Source organism: Camelus ferus, chromosome 6 (assembly GCF_009834535.1).
Source record: "Camelus ferus isolate YT-003-E chromosome 6, BCGSAC_Cfer_1.0, whole genome shotgun sequence".
Lineage (NCBI taxonomy): Eukaryota > Metazoa > Chordata > Mammalia > Artiodactyla > Camelidae > Camelus > Camelus ferus.
The window spans coordinates 83,007,229-83,028,840 of record NC_045701.1 but is presented as its reverse complement, the minus strand read 5'-3'; the positions used below and the strand labels follow the sequence as shown (position 1 = coordinate 83,028,840).

The following is a 21,612-nucleotide window of genomic DNA, read 5'->3' as shown; positions in this document are numbered from 1 at the left end:
AATTTTTACACATTTATCGGGGTTTATCTTTTTGGTTATTGATTTTTGCTTAATTGCTTTGTCATCACGGAATATGATTCGTGTGATACTGATTTTGTGAAATTTGTTTCGAACATGATTTATTCACTTTGTATCCACAATGCCTAGCATAATGCCAAGAATGTGGAAGCTGTTTGGTAAATGTTTGCCAATCTAATGAATGACAGATGAACGAATGTCTAGTGACCAGGCGTGAGAGGAATTATCTCTTTTTGCTCAGCCAAGTTGTCCAATCTTGCCAGCTACATCTTACTCCAAAATACCCTTACAAATGCGCACTAGGAATATAATGGCCCGCCAAAATTGTCTTCTATCCTGCTCACACCCTTCCTCTGTTGGCCTGGGAAGCAGACACTGAGTGAGTGGGTGAGAGGTTGCTTGCAAAACTGGTAGTGTGAGACCACCAGACCCAGTCTTAAATGTAATAAAGTTAGATAAGTGCTTTGAACTTATCTCTGGAGAAAAACATTTTTCTACAATGGTAGTAGTGTCTAAAATATGTGTTATGTGGCATTTCCTCCAAAGGAAACCCATCTCATTGAATCCTTGAAAGTAATGAGGCATGACACCCCCATTTAAAAAATAGGAAAGTTGATATGAACCTAGTAAGTGGTGAAACTGGCATACAAAGGAGAAAATAATTAATCATCAGCTTCTTTGTCTTTCCCTAAACCCTTGAGAAGGGCCTTTTGAAGATGCATATTAAATAGGTCTTGAAAGAGGTTCAGATGGAAATATGAGAACATTTTTATTTCAGAGTAAATCTCAAGAGAGATGGCAATGTTTATACCTTATAACAACATTCATATATTATAACACTTACATATAATAATGCTCACATACTGTAACAATGATCATACATTGTAAGAATGTTTGTATTTTGTGATAGACACTTGACAGGGGACAGACCAGAAAGTAAACAATAGCTTAGTTGTGTTTCCTAAGAGCATCAGGTAAGAAGCCCTTCCCTATTCGGGTCACTCTGTTACCCTAAGTTTTCTCCCTACATTCTAATAGTTTGTTCTGCAAGGGCAAGTCCTCATTTTGTATGCAGAGGCAAACTGTGAACTTCTTTCAGCCATGCCTGTGTCTTTCCCTCCTGTGACCTCCAGAGGGCCTCCTTAGCCCTGCATAGGTAAGAGGTGTAGACAGTGAGTGATGAGAGTGGGGAACTCATCTGGAGCACAGAGGATTCAGATTACCCAACGTTTCCAGATGGAGGAGATCTCAGATCTTGTTTTTTCAGAGGAGGAAACAGGCCAAGAAAGACTTGCCTGGGGCCACCATTGAGCTAGTGGAAAGTTCTGGACTAGAACATGGCTTTCACTCCCTTCTTTTTTCTGTTCTTTTAAGAAGTGGGCTCCCCTCCTTCTCCCATCCCTCTCTTCCCCTTCTTCCTCCTCCTCCCTTTTTGACATGAAGCTGGATCCGTCAACTTTGACTAGGGGCATCTCTGCCTCAGGCTGTGTGGGATCCTCACTCCACCCCTGAGTTTTGTACTATCGCTAGTACAAAAGTACTTCCTCTTTTGCAAATGAGGAAGCCAAGGCTTTTAGGGGCTAAAAACAAACAAACAAAAGAACTAGAACAGGATTTGTTTAAAATCACATGGCTAAAAAAATGGGGGCGGCAGGATTTGAAAGAAGTCTGACTCCAAAGCCTGTCTCCCACCAACCTGTGTTGCCCTTTGAACCAAATCACTAGACGTTTGAGATGCCCCATGGCATAGTCCAGACCTCCTCGTTCCTGCTTCCCTCCCCAACCCTCCATGCCTTCATCTTTTTCCCTCTCCATTCTTTTCCTCCTGATTCTCTGCTCTCACCTAGGGATACTCAAACCTTCATTCCTTTGTGGAGAAGGGGGCTGCGGAGGAGATGTGGGCAGTTTGGGCAGAGAGTTAAGCTCCTCAGGAGAACAGGACACTGCCATATGTTTCTTCTCTGGGATTTTATTCCAGATCATAGGTCAATTATGTCTTTGGGTTGGGGTGATTTATAAAACTGAGAATAGAATTCAATGAAGAAATACGCTTTGATTTACAGATATTAACTTTATTGTGGTAAAAACACATTACTTGAAATTTATCATCTTAACCATCTTTAAGTGTATAGTCGAATAGTGTAAAGTATATTCACATTGTTGTGAAATAGATCTCCAGAACTTTTTCATCTTGCAAATCTAAAACTCTATACGATTAAACAGCAACTCCCTTTTTACTGCTCCCCTCGGCCCCTGGTAATCACCATTCTACCTTCTATTGTGCATGAATTTGACTACTTTTAGATACTTCATATAAATGAAATCATCAATATTTGTTTTGTTTTTGTTTTTGGTTTTTTTGGCTGACTTATTTCACTTAGCATAATGTCCTCAAGGTTCATTCATGTTGTGGCACACTTCAGAAGTTCCTCCCTTTTTAATGCTGAATAATGTGCCATTGTATGTACAGACCACATTTTGTTTTTTCATTCATCCATGGATGGACGTTAGGGTTGCTTCCACCTCTTGGCTATTGTGAATAATACTGTACTGAACATGTAAGTGCAGATCTCTCATAGAGATAGTGATTTTTTTTCTTTTTGATACACACCCAGGAGTGGAATTGCTGGTTCATACGGTAATTGTATGTTTACTTTTTTGTGGAGCTGCTGTACTGCTCTCCCCAAAGGCCGCACCATTTTACATTCCCACCCGCAGCGCACAAGGGTTCCAGTGTCTCCACAGTCTCGCCAACACTTGTTATTTTCTTCTTCTTTTCTTCCCATCTTCCTCCTCCCTCCCTCTCTTCCTTCCTTCCCCTGTTTCCTTCCTTCTTTTCTTTTCTCTCTCTTTCTTTCTTTCTCTCTTTCTTTCTCTTTCTTTTCCTTCCTTCCTTCCTTCCTTCCTTCCTTCCTTCCTTCCTTCCTTCCTTCCTTCCTTCCTACAGCAGCCATCCTAACTGGACTGAGGTGAGCAACTAGTTTCTCAATGACTATTCCATGCCAGGCACTGTGCTTGGAGAAGGGGACTCTGAAGATAAATACAATGTGATTCTTGACCTTGAGTCACTTGGTCTTGGATAGACCAGTGTTTCTGTGAGTAGGAATACCTGTACTGGCATCAGCTGGGATGCCTGATAAAAATACCGATCCCTGGACTTGCTCTAGACCTCCTGAATCAAGAGCTACATTTATTATTATATTATATATATATTTATCATTATCAAAAAAACCCAAGTCTCCAAGGAGATTCTAATGCACACCATTGGGTTAGATCTGTACTTAATCAAGCTGCACATTGAAATCTGTCTCATCCCTTCCCAGGGGCTGTGACTGAACTGGTCTGGGGTGGGCATGTATAGTATATTTTAGAGCTTCCCAGGTGATACAGATGAAGAGCCAAGGGTAGAAAAACGTTAGACAAGATGACTTCTAAATTCTTTTTGGTTGTGAATTTCTGCCATTGGCAATACTTCTTAGTTCAGCAAGTGCTTATTGATTTGTGTCCTCTGTGCAGGGCTCTGGGTCAGCTAGGGTGTGAGGGATGAGACCAGACTGGGCTCACTTAAAAAGGCTTGGGTTGTGTCCTGACCCACCTAGACTGACTACCAGGACAACCTTCGGGAAAACCCCAAACCAGGGGAGAGTAGGATGGCGGAAGTCTAGTGAATAAAGGCTTTAAATAAGAAGGGAGAGGTTGACTGTGCCAAATGCTGCAGAGAAGTAGTGAAGGATAAAGACCAAACCATTGGATTTGATGTGGTGGAAGTCAGTGATGACCTTGACGAGAGAGGCTGTAGTCAAATCAGAGGAATGGAAGTCTGATTGGAGCAGGTCAAAGAGCGAGTGGGCGGTGAGGAGGCAGAGCAGCAACTGTAGACACTCCTTCTAGGAATTGTGTGGCAGAGGGACACAGAGAGATATGGGGGTCCCAGTGAGTTACATTGGGCCATTTTTTTTGTATATATATATTTTTATTGAAGTATAGTCAGTTTATAATGTTGTGTCAATTTCTGATGTACAGTGTAATGCTTCAGTCATACATGAACATACATATATTCATTTTTATATTCTTTTTCATCATAAGTTACTATAAGAGATTAAATATAGTTCCCTGTGCTATACAGTATAAACTTCTTGCTTATGGGTCATTTGTTTTTCATTGTTTCTTATTAGCATTTCTTCCACTACTGCCACTAACTTTTATCAGAAAAGCATCTATTACTTGCAGCAACATGTATGGACCTGTAGATTGTCAGTACTAGGTAAAGTAAGCCAGAAAGAGAAAGAAAAATGATATGATATAAGAAAACCATATGATATCACTTATATGTGGAATCTAAACAAATAATACAAATGAATTTATTTACAAAATAAAAACAGACTCACAGACATAGAAAATAAACTTATGGTTACCAGGGGGGAAAGGGGAGGGTAGGGGGATAAATTGGGAGTTTGGGATTTGCAGATACTAACTACTATATATAGAATAGATAAACAACAAGGTCCTACTGTATAGCACAGGAAACTGTAGTCAATATCTTATAATAACCTATGATGAAAAAGAATATGAAAAGGAATTATGTATATACGTATAACTGAATCACTATGCTGTACACTAGAAATTAACACAACATTATAAACCGACTATACTTCAATTAAAAAAAGATCAAATGTGATATTTTTAAAAAACCCCAGCATTTATTGAGAACCCGATTGAGCAGACTCTTGACCCAACCATTTAGAATCAGGGACTACATTTTTTTCAAGTCTCGCCTTATTGTGGCTTTAAAAAATATATAAGTCAAAATTTTCTGATTGAAGCCAACTCAGAGAGCTCATTGAAACATAAAACTTAATGCTAATTTTTGCAGAGCTGCAAGGGGTTCGGAATTTCATGGGGCTTAATTGAGAACTGATACAAGCTCCCACATGCAGGAGAGAATGGCTGTGTTTTCACTCTTCTGCTCTCTCCTCTTGTCCCCTCCTCATTGTCTCTTCATTTTTTTTCTTTTCTTTTCCCCTTTCCAGTTCTTTCTACCCCCACTCTCCTCCTTCTCCTCCAGCATCTTTCGCTTGGCACATGACCCTTTTACAAATGGGCTCCCATACCCCCTACCTTCCCCCTGCACTCATTGTGCTCACCCTCATATGTAAGCTTGTGTTAACTGCTCTTGGCTCACTGAATGTGCTGTGCCTCTCATGCCTCAGTGCCTTTGCATGTGCCATTCCCAATCTACTTCATTTGGCTAACTCCTACTCATTTGTATTAGGGTGCAAGCTAAGCTCCTATAACAAAGAGACCTTCAACATACTAGTTTAAATAGGAGAGAATTAAAATTCTCTCCCTTGGTACAGTCCAGAGGCAGGTGGTTCAGGGCTAGCACAGTGGCTCGGCCAAACTCACTGTGTGGCTCTCTCCTCTGGATCCAAGATAGCTGCTCCAGCTCTCACCATCACACCTGCATCCTAGCCAGAGGGAAGAGAGAAGTGATCAAGTGTCATTGATCTTTGAATCCCTAGAACCTGTAGCAGTGCTGATCATAGGGAGTGTGAGGCATAAAGCAATCCTGACTGGCTCTGTTGTGGGCTCTGGGACCTGGGCACCGTGCTCCTTATGTCAGGAGGGAGGGCTGGATGGGTCTGGTAGGTCAGCTAGCTGGTTGGCCCCACATGTCGCTCCTTCACCTCCCTGCCTTCTGAGCTATGGAAATCCAGGAGTCCACTGGTGCCCACAGAGGGGTGGATGGAAGAGGGCAGCCCTTACTAGTACCATCATCTAGGTAAACATGCAATCCTGAAAAATGTTTAATCAGTTCAAATATTTATTTTAAGTTTAAGTGATACAATCCAACTCTAACCAAGTCCAAAGGGTGGTGGGGAGCAGGTGTGGCTGTTTCAGTCCCTGTGCCATTTGGGGTGGGGCCTTCGCTTCCAGACTCTCAGGACCTGTAGCCCCTCAGCTGGGAGATAGTCTCCCTAAGACTCGCGCTCTCTCTCTCCAACACCCTCTCGCTACCCCTGTGGTCCCTACATGCTCCTCCCTTCTTCCTCGCATCCCCTGAGGTTTCACCTCCTCCTGCTTGTAGCCTCAACAGTTATTCTCTGATATGCTGGGGTCGTCTGCTAGACTGGGGAGCAGGGGGCTTTGCACCAGAGCAGGGCCGAGGGTGGGGGAGCGGAGAGGAGGAAGGCAGAGTGGGTTGGTCTCAGGATGAAATATCTATATCCTTAGTCACCTGCTGGCCTGGTGCTTGTAACTTGTTATGTTGAAAGAGCCATCTGTCACTTCCGTCCCTTGTCCTAGGGTTCCAGGAACGGGCGTATGTGAAGGCAGCATCACTGTCCAGTGTCAAGACCTGCCCGCACCGCCCAGACGTGGGGCACTGGCAGTTATGTGTCCTTGTTGCCCTCGGCACTGCCTCCACACACTTGTTTCTGTTCAACGCCGGCTAGTTCTAGGAGGACAGGCATTGGTGGCCCCACTTCAGAGACAAGGAAGCAAATGCAGGTCAATGCCACACCCAGGGCCCCCCTGGTTAGCAAGTGATGGAATCAGAAGGGGCAGTGGAGGTTCTGAGCCCAGGCATGGGGAAGAGAACACATGCAGATCCATCATCTTGCTCCTGTGACCTCGCAGGGAATGTTTGGGGCTGACGACGGGATGAATTTGCACACCTGGGTATTCTCACAGCTGGCCCCAGGCTGAGGGTTATGTCCTGAGCCTGAAAAATGGATTAGATTTCTGGTTGTGCCCAAAGAGGTCCCGTGGGTGCCTGTTTTCAGGTCAGTTAAGGGTATATCTTTTCTCTCCTCTGATGTCCCTCCCTTCTGTGACTGTTGAGAGTGAACTTCTTCATCTGGGATGTCCTGCACTTTAGTAGGAAAGAGGAAACGTAACTCACTCCATCAGGCCAAGCACGTGGTGTGTCGGAGCCTCTGGAAGTTGGGGACACTCTTAAATCAGTCCTGGGTGAAGACTGGGATGGGGAGGAGGCCCCGGGCTCCGCAGGCTGGGACCCGAGGCTCGGCAGGGGCTGGCGCCATCCGCCAGGTCTCCTCCACCCCGTGGAATGAGATGCGGGCCGCCGAAGAGGTGGGTGGCTGAACGCGCTTCCTCCCCTGTCCTGTGGTATACTTGACTTTCCCCCTTGCCCTCAGATAAGTCCAAGAACAAAGTATCTTCTTTTCCAAAAGCCTTCACTTCCGTGCTGTCCGTCCCGCCAGGCCCCGTGTTAGGTGCCTAGGACACGAAGGTCAATAAGACCCAATAAGACCCACTTCTTGTTTTCAAGAAACTCGTGGCTTAGTGGAAGGAGATAGAGCCCTACCTGGCCTGTGATGTAAAACAGCCTGAAATGCTAGAAAACCCGATGTGCTGAGCACATGTCTGAGCAGAAAAGTAGGTGTGACATCTCTGTGGCCGAGGTGTCAGAAGCAAGCTGTGAGGTTTCTCAGGAGGGGCTACACAGTGTGGAGTAGCAGACCCACACGACTGTTTTTGTGTCTTGGATGGTTCTGGAGGTTGTGTTTGGCTTGCTATCAGGGGGTGAGACTGGAAGCCAGCAGACTAGTACGGAATTATTACAATCATTTAGAGAAAAGACAAAGAGGCCTTGGCATGTGGCGTGGGGTGGGGGATAAGGGATGTAAAGAAAGAATCTGCAAGACTTTCAGTAGAATTGTGTGAGAGTAGAGTGTTGGAGGAAGGAAAACAGTAACGCCGTGAACTGGGACAGCATCGGCGTAGGAGGGTGTGCGGGTCGGGGACAAGGAGCTCACAGACCTTGGCAAGGAGGGTTGCGTGGAGTTGAGGATGTGGGGGAGGAGCGGGCTCAGAGGGAACTAGGAGACGGAGCCTGTGGGGAGATGCGGTGGCCAGCACAGGACTGAAGAGCTGCAGTATTTATAGACAGTGTTCATGAAAAGGGGATGGTCTGTACTAAAGGAAAGACATTGTCTTTTCTCCTAGTTGGAATCTTTTGCACTTTTTGTCATCATTTGGGGGGCAGTATTTCCAAGGACTTAGTTAAGATTTAGGGAACTGTGTTAACTCACAGGAAATCAAAACACCACCAGCAAACTGAAGCGGAGACAACCTTCTGAAGGCACCCAGTGCCCTGGGCAGGACCGCTGCAGGTGGAAGTCAGTCATGGCTGTGTGTGTATGCCAGGAAAGCAAGCAGTTTGGTTTAGACTATGCTGAGAGCTTCTTGAATAAGACTCTAAAAATCACAATACTATTGTAACCAACAGATTTGATCTTAGAGAAGAGTCTGGTTAGGAGTTGCTGGCTTGATTTTTGAACACTTAATTCTCTCCTAGACTCTCTCGAACAGCTTCTTAAACTCTGAGTAGGTTGCATGGATACAGAACCAAACATCACTCACAATAATCTAGCACCTCGCCTCCCAAAGTGTGGTCCGTGGGCCAGCAGCGCTGGCATCACCTGGGAGCTTATTAGAAATGCAGAACTGACCAAATTAGAGCCTGCATTTCAGCAAGATCCCCACTGATTCATATGCACGTTAAAGTTTGAGAATTGTTAGTCCAGCACAGCAGTTCCAGTTAGGGTTTTGCACTGGAATCATTTAGGTAACTTTAAACAGCTTTCCAAGCCTCCACCCCAGGATTTCTGCTCTAGTCTGGTGATCCTTTTGCGTAGCTAGGTTTGGGAACCACCGACCTGTATAGTTTCAAAAATCCTTCTCTGTTGATGGACAAATGGTAAGAATTTTAGCAAATGGAAATCTAGTTTGAGCTCTACATTTGTTTGGTTTATAATCACAATAATGGCTAAAGCTTAATGCCCTTTAAAAAAAAAGTACCATGTCTGGACTGGCAAGAAGCAGCCTCATCCCCTTACTCTCAGGACAGTTTGATGCATGAAGCTCAAGAAGGAACATATGTATCTTACCTGCCTCGCTCCCACCCCACCCCTAAAACTGCAGGGACCATTCATACATTGTCAAAAGTTAAATGGGCTTGGCCGATTCACTGCCCAGTTTGAAAGCAACTCAAGTCAGCTGATGTTTACCAAGTCCTCTGGATGAAAATAATTACCCAAGAACCCAACAATGTGATCTCCATTAGCTGCATAGTTTGTTTCTGTAGAAGGTCATAGCTGCAAGGGCCTTTCAGAGCTCTCCTCTGAGCCCTCACTTTATGGCTAGAAAAACAGAATCCATAGAGAGGCGGGAACCTGCCTTCCAGCTGGTTTCATGCAAGAGGAAAGGACTTTTTGTTGTTTGGAAAAGGCATCACATATTTGGTGCTTAATTAGAGGCACAGAAATGAGCAAGCTTTGTGGTCTAAGCGTGATACCAGGCACTGGGAACAGTGGGGTAAACACAAAAAGCTCTGGCTCCTGATGAGTGCCCAGGACCCAGAAGACGCATGGAATGCAGATGTCCCGGGAATTCAACAAGAGAGTTCTCCAGGGCTGAGATCTTTAATTAAGCAGGTGTTTGCGAAGTCAGTCCTGTGTGGCTTCCAGCCTTGGCGGAGCTTGTCTCGCTGAAAAAATGGCAGGGATCCAGCCCAGCAGCAGGCCTGAAACTGGCTTCAATTGGAGGCATCGGAATGCGCCATTGTTATTTTCTTCTTCCTTATCAAGCCCCATTAGCTTGAGCGAGGAAGGAACGAAGGCGGGCTGGGAAAACATGTTGTTTCACTGGGTAAAAATTTACTACCAAGGAAATGATTTGGCCGTGTCCAAAAAAGGACTCGTGGAGGCCTTTGGAAAGGTGCAGCCTTCCAAATACTTTTGGCCAGTTTCTCCCAGTGTCACCCAGTGAGAATGTTTCCCTTTGGCTGATGGCCGTTCTCACACAAGAACCGAGACAGTCAGCTAAGGGTGTGTACACAGGCTCACCAAGGCAGCCCTTGCTCCTTCTCAGTCTGGGAGAAGAGAAGACACAGCAAGAGGGAAGAATCGTACCCTGGGTTAAGGTTGATCGTACTTGGCTGTGGAATTCAGGCAGACGCACACAGCCTGAAGCTTTCGGACGTCCACAGTGACAGAATCCTAGGTCCATCCCCAGGTGCTGAAGTGCAGAGGTGGAGCCTGGGATCCCACAAAGGAACAGACCCTGCCTTTTCTCACCTCTAGTCTCAGTCTCCTGCCACATATCTGGGGCTTTGAGGGGAGAAATCTCCAGCTCTGGCTGAACTGTAGAACTAACCATGTTTCCCAGTCCACTGAGCCCCCATGGTGTATCAACTTGATGTCTTCTGAATTCCAGAGCAAAGCCTGCAGCAGGCAGAAGCCAAGCGTCCTGATCTTTCATTGCTGTTAGAAACAGCATCTCACCGGGGAAGGGAACAAAAATTTCTCAGGCACCTACTACGTGCCAGGCAGTGGCGATGGGGCCTGTGAACACATTGATGTATGAACTCTCATGGCGACTGGGGAGGCAGGCTGCCGCAGCTCTGTTTGGCAGGACACCTGAGGACCCAAGAGGTTAATCAGCTTGCTTGGTATTATTCAGTTATTAAGTGCAGGAGCCTGGATTCACACCCAGCTCTGCCTGCACCCAAAGTTTTCATTTTTTTTTTTTTTTTTTTTTTTTTTTACCCAGTAGCCTTTTCTGGGGAGATCTCAGCCCTTTGATCTTCTTTCCTCTTTAGCTTTGGAGCTGGCCAAGTGACCTAGGAAATGCTCTCCCTGTGGGCCTGGGGAAACCATTAGGTTTTGTTTTGTTTTGCTTTGCTTTACAGTTTTTAAAGGACATTGTATTTCAGTGAGGATTTGTGTTATGAAAACAGTTTAGCTATTTTCCCTTTAACCTTTAGGAAAAAGCGCAGAACTGTAAAGGCATGTGGGTGTGTAATATGTATGTTCACATACAATAAATAGCTCGTACACCTGTGCATATGATTTGTATCCAAATGTATTGATGCATATTTATAGCAGTAAGTTGTCGATTCTACCTGCCTGTAGAGATTTTTATAGAATAACCTGTGAGTTAACACTATAATTATACCTGGAACCATTAGTTTTACGTGGGACAGAAAAGTGGGTTGTTTGCTATTTTCTAAGAACTAACTCACTCCCAAGGAAGGACATATTATGGCATAAACAGACAGCATGGGCCCCAGGACATGCTGTGAGAACTCCATCTGACAAGAGAGAGGGGCTCCCCGCCTATCACCATGTGCTTCCATCACTGACGCCTGCTCCAAGGGCTAAAATTTCCAGCAGCTTTGTAGGCCGTGACCTTTTCCCATGCTGTCCCTTGAGTCGGCCTGGAAGATTCTGTTGGTTTTGTTGTCCTGGTTTGCTGGGTGGGTGTAGTCTGATACCTCGAGGCCAGGCCCTTCATCTGGTGCCTTCCTGTGAGGTCTTGACTGGACTTGAAGGCTGTTCTTCACACCTATTGCCTTAGCGCACCTGCTGAGGACGTGGGACCCAGCCATCAGTATGATGTCCTACGTGAGTGTCCCTGATGTGTGGGTCACTGTCCCGAGGCTGGGAGCTTACTTCTGCCTCCTGGGAGGGTGTCAAGGAGACGTGGTGGCCTGCTTTGAGGACTTTTCCTGAGTGAGGGGTTGTTTCAGATTGAGAATGGCATCATTGGAGACCACGCTGGGGTTGTCTGAAGGGAGGGGTTTCAGCTCAGACAAAGCTGCACGAGGCAGCCGAGCTGTGTTGCTCAACACAGCACAGATGATTTCATCCTGGGCAGGGACCATGTTGGGCTTTGACCTGCTGCTGGGATCTGGAGAAGTCAGCGAGCGCTTTCCTCCAGTTTCTGGGGTGCTGGTTGTCTGGACAGCGGGTAGATGTTCCTCCAGCTGGGCAGGTGGAGCCAGGGCTGCTGTGGTGGGATCCTCTAGGGGCCCCGGCAGCTACCCAGGCGGGATGCAGGGAGCCGGCAGAAGGACTCTTGGGAAAGTCTGCTTCCGGGAAACACACAACTGGAGGGGCTGCACTTGATGCAGGCTCTCCCAGTGAGCTGGAGATCTGGGAGGACACACACGCGTGCGCGTGCGCGCACACACACACGCACACATACACAGAGCCACAGTAGAATGCAAAAAATTAATAAGTGAATGAGTGCATAAGTGATTGAGTGAACCCAGCATTCTTTTCTCTTAAGGGGCTCGTCCTAAATATCACACAGAAAAGGAAAGGAGTCCCAGGCATGGTTTGTGTACGAGGATAATGACACTTACTCAGGTTGCCGTAGCTTGTACTTTTCCACTGATGCAGAAAAGGACCCTTTGCCAAAGAATGTCCTTGGAGTGGTTCAATGTATTATTCCTTCTGTTATTTAAGTCAAAGGTATTTAATGTAAGCAATTCAGCTGTGAGCTGGAATGTGTGATGAGTCTTTGAGCCCCGGGCGGAACTCACAGCGTGAACACTTTCAGCTTCAGCTCCACCAGGTGTGTAAGCTGTCGGGGGTTTTCGGTGGGGGTGGTGGGTTTTAAAGTCCATCCACCAGAATGGTCTTGTCAACAGGTTGGCTGGAAAAAACTTGTCTGGGGGCTGAAAGGCCTTAATGTTTGTTGCCCCCGTGTTCATTCACTCATTTCACCAAATAGTGAACATTTTCTATGGACACAGCCTTATACCAAGTGTGCTTTGAGGGTATAAGGATGGGACACACATCCCCCTCCAAGACTCCAGACTTACTGAGTTCTCAAAATATGTTTGTATTGACAATCCATCCATTCAATGTCAATCAACTGACAATGCATTCAATCCATTCAATCATTCAAACCATCAGTTCAAGTAGTTTTTTGAACATACATTAACAGAAATGCGGTACAAATGAGTTAATTCTTTAAGTCAGTGAAAGTGGTGTTTTTCAAAAAAATAAACTTTAGAGATTTTGTTTCTGAACTTGAACATTTGGCACGTGCCCGTGTGTGTGCACCTGCATACACCCGGAGGCCCCTCTCGCCCTCCTGAGCCCAATCCCGTCTACTGGCCAACATTTGGATCCTCTCTTTAGGGCTTTGCGGGCACGGCGGGCAAACCATCGGTTACACAAACACAGAGCCTTGGGGACTCGCTGTCACCAAGGGTCTCTAACAGCTCTGCTCCTCTGAAGTCTCCCTCACCCTCCATTCCCCTCAAAGCAGGGAAAAGAGCACAAATTCCTAAGGCAACGTCGTTCCCAGGGTACAGTTGCCATCCATCACTTCCCACCAGAAAAATGTAAAAAACCGTAAATGTGCTGACCAATAGTGGCATTATTTAGTATCATTGGCTTTGATATGGATTTGAGCAGGACGGGATGCTGGCCAAGTATTATGCACTGGATCCCCTGGGAGGCTTTGCTGGGTGGGCAGAACTGGGCTGGAAGGGAGGCCCAGAGCAAAGGCAGGAGCTCTTGCAGCTGAGAACGGGGCTGGGTCTTTGCCACCGAGGCTGCCCATCGTCAAGGCATCGGGGCGGAGAGGAGGCTGCCGCCCTCATGGAAGCAGGTTCTTGGAGGCTGTCTGTGTTTAGAGGGCTGGAGCCTGGTTTCTGCGTGATGCCCAGACACCTGGTCCTTTGGAGCTGGGGTGGGAACTGACCAGTGATGTTGGTGTTGACTCTGGACGCAATGGTGGTGGATTGAACTCAGGAGACCATCGCTTACCTGGCTGAATGTTTCACTGGGTCAGCTGTGCTCACTTCCCGAGTGCACACCTGTGCCAGAGCAGATGCTCTGGGGCCCTGGCCGCCTCCCAGTCCCACCACAGTCTGCCATCTATGATGTCAAGAGGCAGACGGTTTTCCAGGTGGGGCAGGAAAAGGCAGCCAAAGCTCAGCCTCTCTCCTCTTCCTGGTCTGCTGGTTCCTTCTCCAACCTGCCTGGGCCCGGGCAGTGTGACGGCTGCTACTCCTGCCCAGAGGGGGCTGGGCGGCAGGCAGCCAGAGGGGCCTGGCCTGGCTCTTCACTTAGCTCTTCCTGCACAGTCTTCTCGTCTGTAAAGTGGGGATCATGAGCCCACTGCACGGGGAGAAAAAAAAACGAGATAACATATGAAAGGAGCCAGACACATTGCGCAAGCTCAGTGAAGTGCAGCTTTTAATATTATTTCAAGGGCCCGATGGTCTGTTCTGGGGAGGAGGGAGAAGGTGTAGATGAGCAAACCCTGACTGCAGCAACGAGGGGGCAAAATGAGGGAGCCCTGTGGAGATGCAGACTGGCGCGGGCGGGAGTGATGAGCAGGGAAGGCGGAGCCCGGCCGGGTCAGTTCCTGTGGAGTGAATGAATAGCTGAAGGTTTAGAGAGTCTCATCCTTGAGGTCAAAGTGAGAGCTTGGTGTCAGGAGGTCTTGCTATAGATCTGTGTGCTCTTCCTAAAGTGCAGTGTGGGGAGAAAGGGAAGAGGGATTTGTCTCAGCCGAAACAGTTTTGAGAGCTGTGAACACCAGATGTCTTGAGAAATGTGGCCACGAATGCAGAATGGGTCCAGCTCTGCTCTGAAGATCTCAGTTAAGAAGGGACCAACTGGGACACAAGGACCTGCACACCAGCAGGCGGACGGTTACGGGCATGTAGCAGCATGGAGAAGCCCAACGTGAGCAGAGATCAGCCCCCGGAGCTCTGGAGTGGAGGGGTGGCCGGAGGGCTCGGGGAAGCTTCGTGAAGGGGCAGGAGCCCTAAGCTGAAAGATTTTCGTGCATGGATGCAATCAGGTCACTTGACTACAAGAGTCCGTCGGTGAGGGACATTTTTTTTTCTTCTGTTATGCTCTCCTTGGTGTTTATCACAGCTCTGTGTACACAGTAGGTACACAACAGATGTGTTTAATATGCGAGTGAATAAGCCTACTACCAAATGCATTTCTAGATTAGGTTGGTTGTTTATCAAGGAGACCTGCTTTCAGAGAAGGATGAGGTAAGAGGGCAGAAAAGTGCTTAAGGTTGTGTGCTCTCTTTTTGGCCATTTCCTTTGTGGATTTCTGGGGAGCAGCTTAGCTCTGCCTGCTCCAAAAAGGCCAGGATCTCTGGGTGGTACCCGTTAGGGAGGTGCTTCCATCTCTTTGGATATAATCCAGGGACATTATCAGTGGCTACCCAGCCAGATGAGCAAGCAGCTGGCATCTCTGGTGGCTCCAGGGCTCTAAATACATATAGGTGACTTTCTCTGGAATATGTTTGTGTTACAGATGTGGACGAATGTGCAACGGATTCCCACCAGTGCAACCCTACCCAGATTTGCATCAACACCGAAGGAGGGTATACCTGCTCCTGCACCGATGGCTACTGGCTTCTCGAAGGCCAGTGCTTAGGTAACAGCTCTTTGCGGCACACAGACTCTTGAAAGTGCATGGTTGCGTTGAGTATTGTGAAGTGCGGGCAGAGCTGGGTGACGTAAGGGCAGCGGGCTTTTCTCTGGTGGTGGGGGAAGCAGAAGGCTATTGCATTTACAGGTAACATCACCCCGTAAATTCAGCCCTCACCATCACTGCCATGTCATCATCAGAGTTTTTGAAAATATTTTCTAAGGATTCACGTTTGATTTTACCTCAACCTTCTTTCTTCCTTCTGGCAGTCTATAACAAAGGCAAGAAATGATAAGGGATGAGGGTTATTCTGTCCTACTTAGAAATCACATGAAGAGAAGGGAATGTTTGCTTAGTCACAGAGATGTCCGAAGTCTCAAACGTGGACCACTGGATTCTGATCTGACATCATCTGCTCCCAATACCCTACCCTAGCCCACACCAGCACGCCCTCCCCACTAGCTGTAGTCTTTTTCAAGGAGTCAGTCATCACCAATTGAGAATTTTGTCCCTGGTAGTTGGCATCTGCTATATGGTCTCTCTGTTTATTTTTACTGGAAGGCTGTTTTCCTTTCTTCCCCTCTAGTTTTTGATTTAGCCAAGTGCATGAATTCATAGCACTCTCCAGCTGTCACTTCAATTTCTCTTTCTAGGGTGTGATTTCTATGCCGTTTTCTTGGAAAAGCCCTACTGGTTTAAATTCTCTAAGACACTATTCTGTGGCCTGAAAGTCAGTCCAGGAGGAACTGAGAAACAAATCCAAACAACATCCTGGAAACAAACAAACAAAAAGTGTCTTCTTTCCAAGTCTTTCCTGATTGAGACTGAGTCCTCTAGAGCCCTGTCCAAAGCATCCTTGGGGCCTGACAAGCCAGCCTTGGCTTGGTTCTCCTTTCCAGGCACCGAAGAGCTGGCTGCACATGGACATTTGTGAATATGACGACTGCTTTGCATTTTAACCAACCTTAGCTATTCTGGAAAATTTGATGCCACTGACTTGAACATAAGCAGATCAGTGTGAGTGAGTTATTTGTATGGGAACTCAATATGTAGAATTTCAGAGCTGGAAGGGATGTTAGGTATTATGTCATCCAACTTTTATAGAGTTGGAAACTGAGACTCAAAGAGGAAGAACATGTTGGACAAAGTTAGAGTGAGTTGGGTCTAAAATCAGTCTCCTATTTCTCAGGCCAGTTTTTCCCTACCACAAGGGGGTGCTAGAGAAGACCAGGTGGTCGGGCCAAACAGAAGGGGTAACAGAGACCTTAGGGCCAGGAGACCCTTCACCACCTGAGCAGGGGCAGTAACTGGGACATCCCTCTACCTGGGAGGACTGTTCTCTTCCGCAGAGCATGAGGCTGTGGGAGGGGTGCTTTCGGAGGCGTCACATGATGCTGCGCGCACAGCCCGCTTACACTTCACATTCAAAGTGAAGACCTTTCCTAATTCTAGCTAAATTCATGCTGTCCCCTGGCCAAATTCTTTTTTTTCTCTTTCAAAATGTAAGTTCCACAGCTGTCCACCACCCCTCCTATGCACTTTTTGAGGCATTGCGTTTGTAGAAAAACAAGGGGCGGGGTGGGGACTGCCTTTCCCCCGAGCTACTCCTAGGCAGAGGTTGCCCTCTTTCCCCACTGTTGCCTCCCTGGGCTTGGTGATGTGCCCAGCTGTGCGCTTGTAAGAGGTCGGGACCAGAGTTGCACAAGTCAATGTGCTTTCTGAGCAGGAGCTGCATGGCACTCAGTGGGCAGTGGACTGAGCCAAGTTAGAAGTAGCTATGACTCAGAGATAAAATGGGACACAGCCCTCCTCAGAAGGATGGGACAACGGGTAAGGTGAAGGTGGTGTCCCTTCTGGCAGTAGGTGGTAGAAACTAGGCACAGAGGCAAGTTCTGAGCTGTCCCCTGGAGCCCTGGGTTGACTCTGGTTCCAAAGGAAGGGGTACCAGGTTGGGGAACATTTGAGGGGAGGTGAGGATGAAACAAGGACCAGTTACAACTATAGTCAGGTCCCCCACCTGGAGGCTTCATTCAAGACATCCTACCCTTCGGGAGTGGATTATCCAGCCCATCAACTTGGGGTCCGGGGAAATGCTTTCTCAGTGACATCAGACTCCCCGTTGACTAGTATATGTCAGCCTGGCTCTGCTAAAAGGAACCATTCACCCACAGAGCTGCTTGCTCAGGAAAGGCCAGCCCTGGCTTGGAAGAGATGTGTTTATCCAGGGTTTTATGTCCACTCTGTCCAAGGAGGAGATCCAAGGTGAACTCCAGTGTCCTTGTGTTACTGGATTCACAGTCTCCAGACTGTAGTGCTACCCAGTTTGTCCCAGCCTACACTCTCTCTCGTTCCTGGCAGCTGGACATATTCATTTTTTTTAATTGAAGTATAGTCAGTTTACAATGTTGCATCAGTTTCTGGGGTGCAGCATAATAGTTCAGTCATACATATACATACATATATTTGTTTTCATACTCTTTTTCATTATAGGTTACTACAAGATATTGAATATCGTTCCCTGTGCTATACAGTAGAAACTTGTTGTTTATTTTATATATAGTAGTTAATATTTGCAAATCTCAGGCAGTTGCCCAGCTAGCTCAGTCAGTAGAGCATGAGACTCTTAATATTTGCAAATCTCAAACTTTCAATGTATCCCTTCCCAACCCCTTCCCCCCAGTAACCGTAAGTTTGTTTTCTATGTGAGTCTATGTTTTCTGTGAGTCTTTTTCTGTTTTGTAAATAAGGTCATTTGTCTTTTTTCTAGATTCCATATATAAGTGATACCATATGGCATTTTTCTTTCTCTTTCTGGCTTACTTTACCTAGTACTGACAGTCTTCAGGTCCATCCAGGTTGCTGCAAATGGCATTAATTTATTATTTTTAATGGCTGATTAGCATTCCATTGTATAAATACACCACAACTTCTTTATCCAGTTATCTGTCGATGGACATTTAGGTTGTTTCCAAGTCTTGGCTATTGTAAATAGTGCTGCTATGAACATTGGGGTGCATGTATAAAGTTCCCTCTGGATTTATGCCCACGAGTGGGATTGCCAGATCATATGGTAAGTCTATTTTTAGTCTTTTGAGGAATTTCCATACTGTTTTCCATAATGGCTGCACCAAACTACATTCTCATCAACAGTGTAGGAGGGTTCCCTTTTCTCCACACCCTCTCCAGTATTAATGTTTGTGAATTTTTTTAATAATGACCATTCTGACCAGTGTGAGACAATACCTCATTATAGTTTTGATTTGCATTTCTCTGATAATTAGCGATATTGAGCATTTTTTCATGTACCTATTGGCCATATGTATGTTTTCACTGGAGAATTTCCTGTTTAGGCCTTCTGCCCATTTGTGGATTGGTTTTTTTTTAAATTATTAAGTTGTATTCTGGAAATTAAGCCCTTGTCAGTCTCATCTTTTGTAAATATTTTCTCCCATTCCGTAGGTTGTCTTTTTGTTTTGCTTAGGGTTTCCTTTCCTGTGCAAAAGCTTACAAGTTTAATTAGGTCCCATCTGTTTTTTTTTTTTGCTTTTATTTCTATTGCCTGGGTAGACTGCCCAGGAGAACATTGCTAAGATTTATGTCAGAGGATGTTTTGCCTATGTTTTCTTCTAAGCAAACTTGTCTATATGTTTAAGTCTTGAAGCCATTTTGAGTTTATTTTTGTATATAATGTGAAGGAGTGTTCTAACTTCCTTGATTTACATGCAGCTGTCTAGTTTTCTCAACACCACAGATATATTCACTGTTAATGGAACTGCAAGCAGCCTATCTAAGCCAGAATATGGATTCCTCTTACACTGCAAGTTAACTCGTCTTTTCCCAAAGCAGTGAAACGTTTCTGTAGAATCTTAGAGTGACCCTTAATGTTGGATAAATTCAGTGTTGAATCTTGGAGCTGGATAAAATCTGAGAGGCCATCTTAACCAACATCTCCCTCTAAGTGGAAATTTCTTCTACCACTTTCCAGATAGGTTCAAGTTCTCGTGGGACAGAAATGGGTCACGGAGGATCGTAGGGAAATTGAGCCTCGGAATCCAGAGGGTATCACCATCCCTGACACTTTGTAGGCACTATCTTTGTGTTAGTTCCTCTTTGCTTCCCTTTGAGATCCTGCTCCAGAAGAGCTGGGCAATAATGATGCTGGGGTGGCATCGGTGATGGAGAAGAAATATCTCACCTTGCTTGCAACTCTTGTTTCCAGACATTGATGAATGCCGTTATGGCTACTGCCAGCAGCTGTGTGCGAATGTTCCTGGATCCTATTCCTGTACATGCAACCCTGGTTTTACCCTCAATGAAGATGGAAGGTCTTGCCAAGGTATGTAATGTGAATGATAGCTTGAGCACAATGTGAAACCCTAGATGCTGTCTTCTTCAGAGTCTGATAGTTTATGTGGGTGGGAAATGCTGTTGTTAAAGTGTATTCTCCCTCATTGTCACTGCCCACCCTTCCCACTGCTTACAGAAACCTGAGATCCCAACTGAGGTTATGTGAAACCCGTCAAAGTGTGCTCTGGGTTTGCTGACATTAGAGCCACAGTCATCCACCAGCTGGGAGCTTACCATTTCATGGTTCCCTCTGTGCCTCTGCTATCCAGAAGTAGCCCCGTCAGCTTTCTTGGCTAATCAGAAATGTTCTCGCATGTCCCGTAATCTGAGTCCAGTTCCTGAGGCCCAAAGAGGGAAGATCCGAGAGGTCTCCTGATTCTTGGTGAATTGCAAAATATTTGCCAACACTCTGTGCAGGGGTTTCATGGGCAGTTTTGATGCCTCTTGTTACAGGTTTCCCTCCAGCCTGGACTAGGAGGGCCTGTTACTTAGCAGAAAGTCCGGGGGTGGTGGTAATTCCCTCTCCAATCTGACATCACCCACCGTAACAGAGGGAAACAAAGCCGTTTTCTGATGCTCATGTGATCGCTTCCCAGACTGATCAGTAAGAAAAACAAGCTTCACGCCTGTTCCCCTTTCCATCTGAAGGTTTCTTCTGCTCAGGAAGTGAATGGGGGGGACTTAAGACTCAAGGAATTAGTGCAAGTCCTGCCTGGCCCCCGACTCCCCGCCCCAAGCCCGTCGCCCGGGCCTCCAGTCCCTGGCAGCTGCATCATCCAGGGTGGAGGCAGCGCCAGAGACTCAGAATGAGGTCTTTGTTTGGAGCCTGCCACCAGGTTTTGCAGGATCCATTTCCTTGTCACCCTACTCGGGGTCTGGCGGGCAGGCTCCCGGCCAGCTGGTTGGAGGATATTATGTCTCCATTCGTTTAATCGTATCTAAATCATTGGGTAAACAGGAAGGCATCAGCGTTAAAGAGTTTGATCCTGGATTCTTTGTAAGTCTCTCTTCCAAAGCCGGTTCTGCTGATTGTGCCAAGAAGTCTCGGCTGTGTTCCTCTGGCCAGGAGGGGTCATTTTCTTCTGAGAGCAGAGGCTGGGCTGGAAGGCTGAGGGAGCTGACGGAGCTGGGAGCGGGTGCCTGGCTCCCTTGCTGCTGGGACAAGCGACTTAAGGCAGATGCAGGCTTCTCTGTGCCAGGCCTGCGGGTTCGAGATGCCAGCCCAGGTTTTCCCCCAGCGGCTGGCTTGGTGTTCCCAGCACCTCCTGGGGCACAGCCATGCACAGCAGAGCCAAAAGGCCCATGTATCGTCCTTCAAGGTCAGGCCTTTGACAAGGAGCAGTTAACACACCTGGCGATGCCAGGTCCAGCAGTGTGATAAAAAGCAGCAGGCCCAGCTCCCAGGCCTGGACACAGGCACTTGGTCACTGGGATATTGCATCAGCAGGGCCCACGGCAACACAGGATGTGACAAGCTCCAGTGAGCTTTTGTAACCCTAACATCTCAAGCGAGGAAGAGTGTTTTGCACTCTTCAAAGCATTGTCACGCTTTAAGTTCTCTGAGCCCCGAATCTTAGCCTCATGAGGTAGGCAGGGCAGATGAGGAAGACTGTGAAGCAACTTGGCCAAAGGCACACAGCTCAGTGGTGGCAGAGTTGAGTGTAGAACCAAGGGTCCAGTCTTCCTGTCCAGCAAGTTGACATGGGGTGGGGTCTGCTCCCACGGGATTCAGGAGGGCGTCTGATCATGTGTGGATCACAGAGGGGCAGGAAAGGGCAGCCAGGGCCCCAGGGGGCGGAAGCTGCGAGAGAGCACAATCTGACCTCATTCATCTTGGAGTGGCCAGCGTCTGGCTGGAAGCCGAGGCCTCCAGCCCTAAGACTCATCCGGGCCGTCCTGCTTGAACCAGCTCTCCATGGCCCACACCACGACATTCTCCTGGCCTCCCTGGCCTTCTAGGTGGATAGCCTCCAGACTCCCACTAGGCACCAGGAGAGACTGGCATCTCGCTGGACCCTCC

At 47.0% G+C, this 21,612-nt stretch overlaps 1 protein-coding gene across 3 annotated transcripts in view; it reads left to right on the top strand.

The window, feature by feature from the left end:
* FBLN5 (fibulin 5) overlaps positions 1-21,612 on the top strand; it is a 70,325-nt gene that overhangs the window by 30,050 nt on the left and 18,663 nt on the right. For all 3 annotated transcript variants that reach the window (XM_006184194.3, XM_032482536.1, XM_014558801.2), the window contains 2 exons: positions 15,129-15,251; positions 19,465-19,581. In XM_006184194.3, the coding sequence (XP_006184256.1) occupies positions 15,129-15,251; positions 19,465-19,581 (240 nt within the window). The remainder of the gene's footprint in view (positions 1-15,128; positions 15,252-19,464; positions 19,582-21,612) is intronic.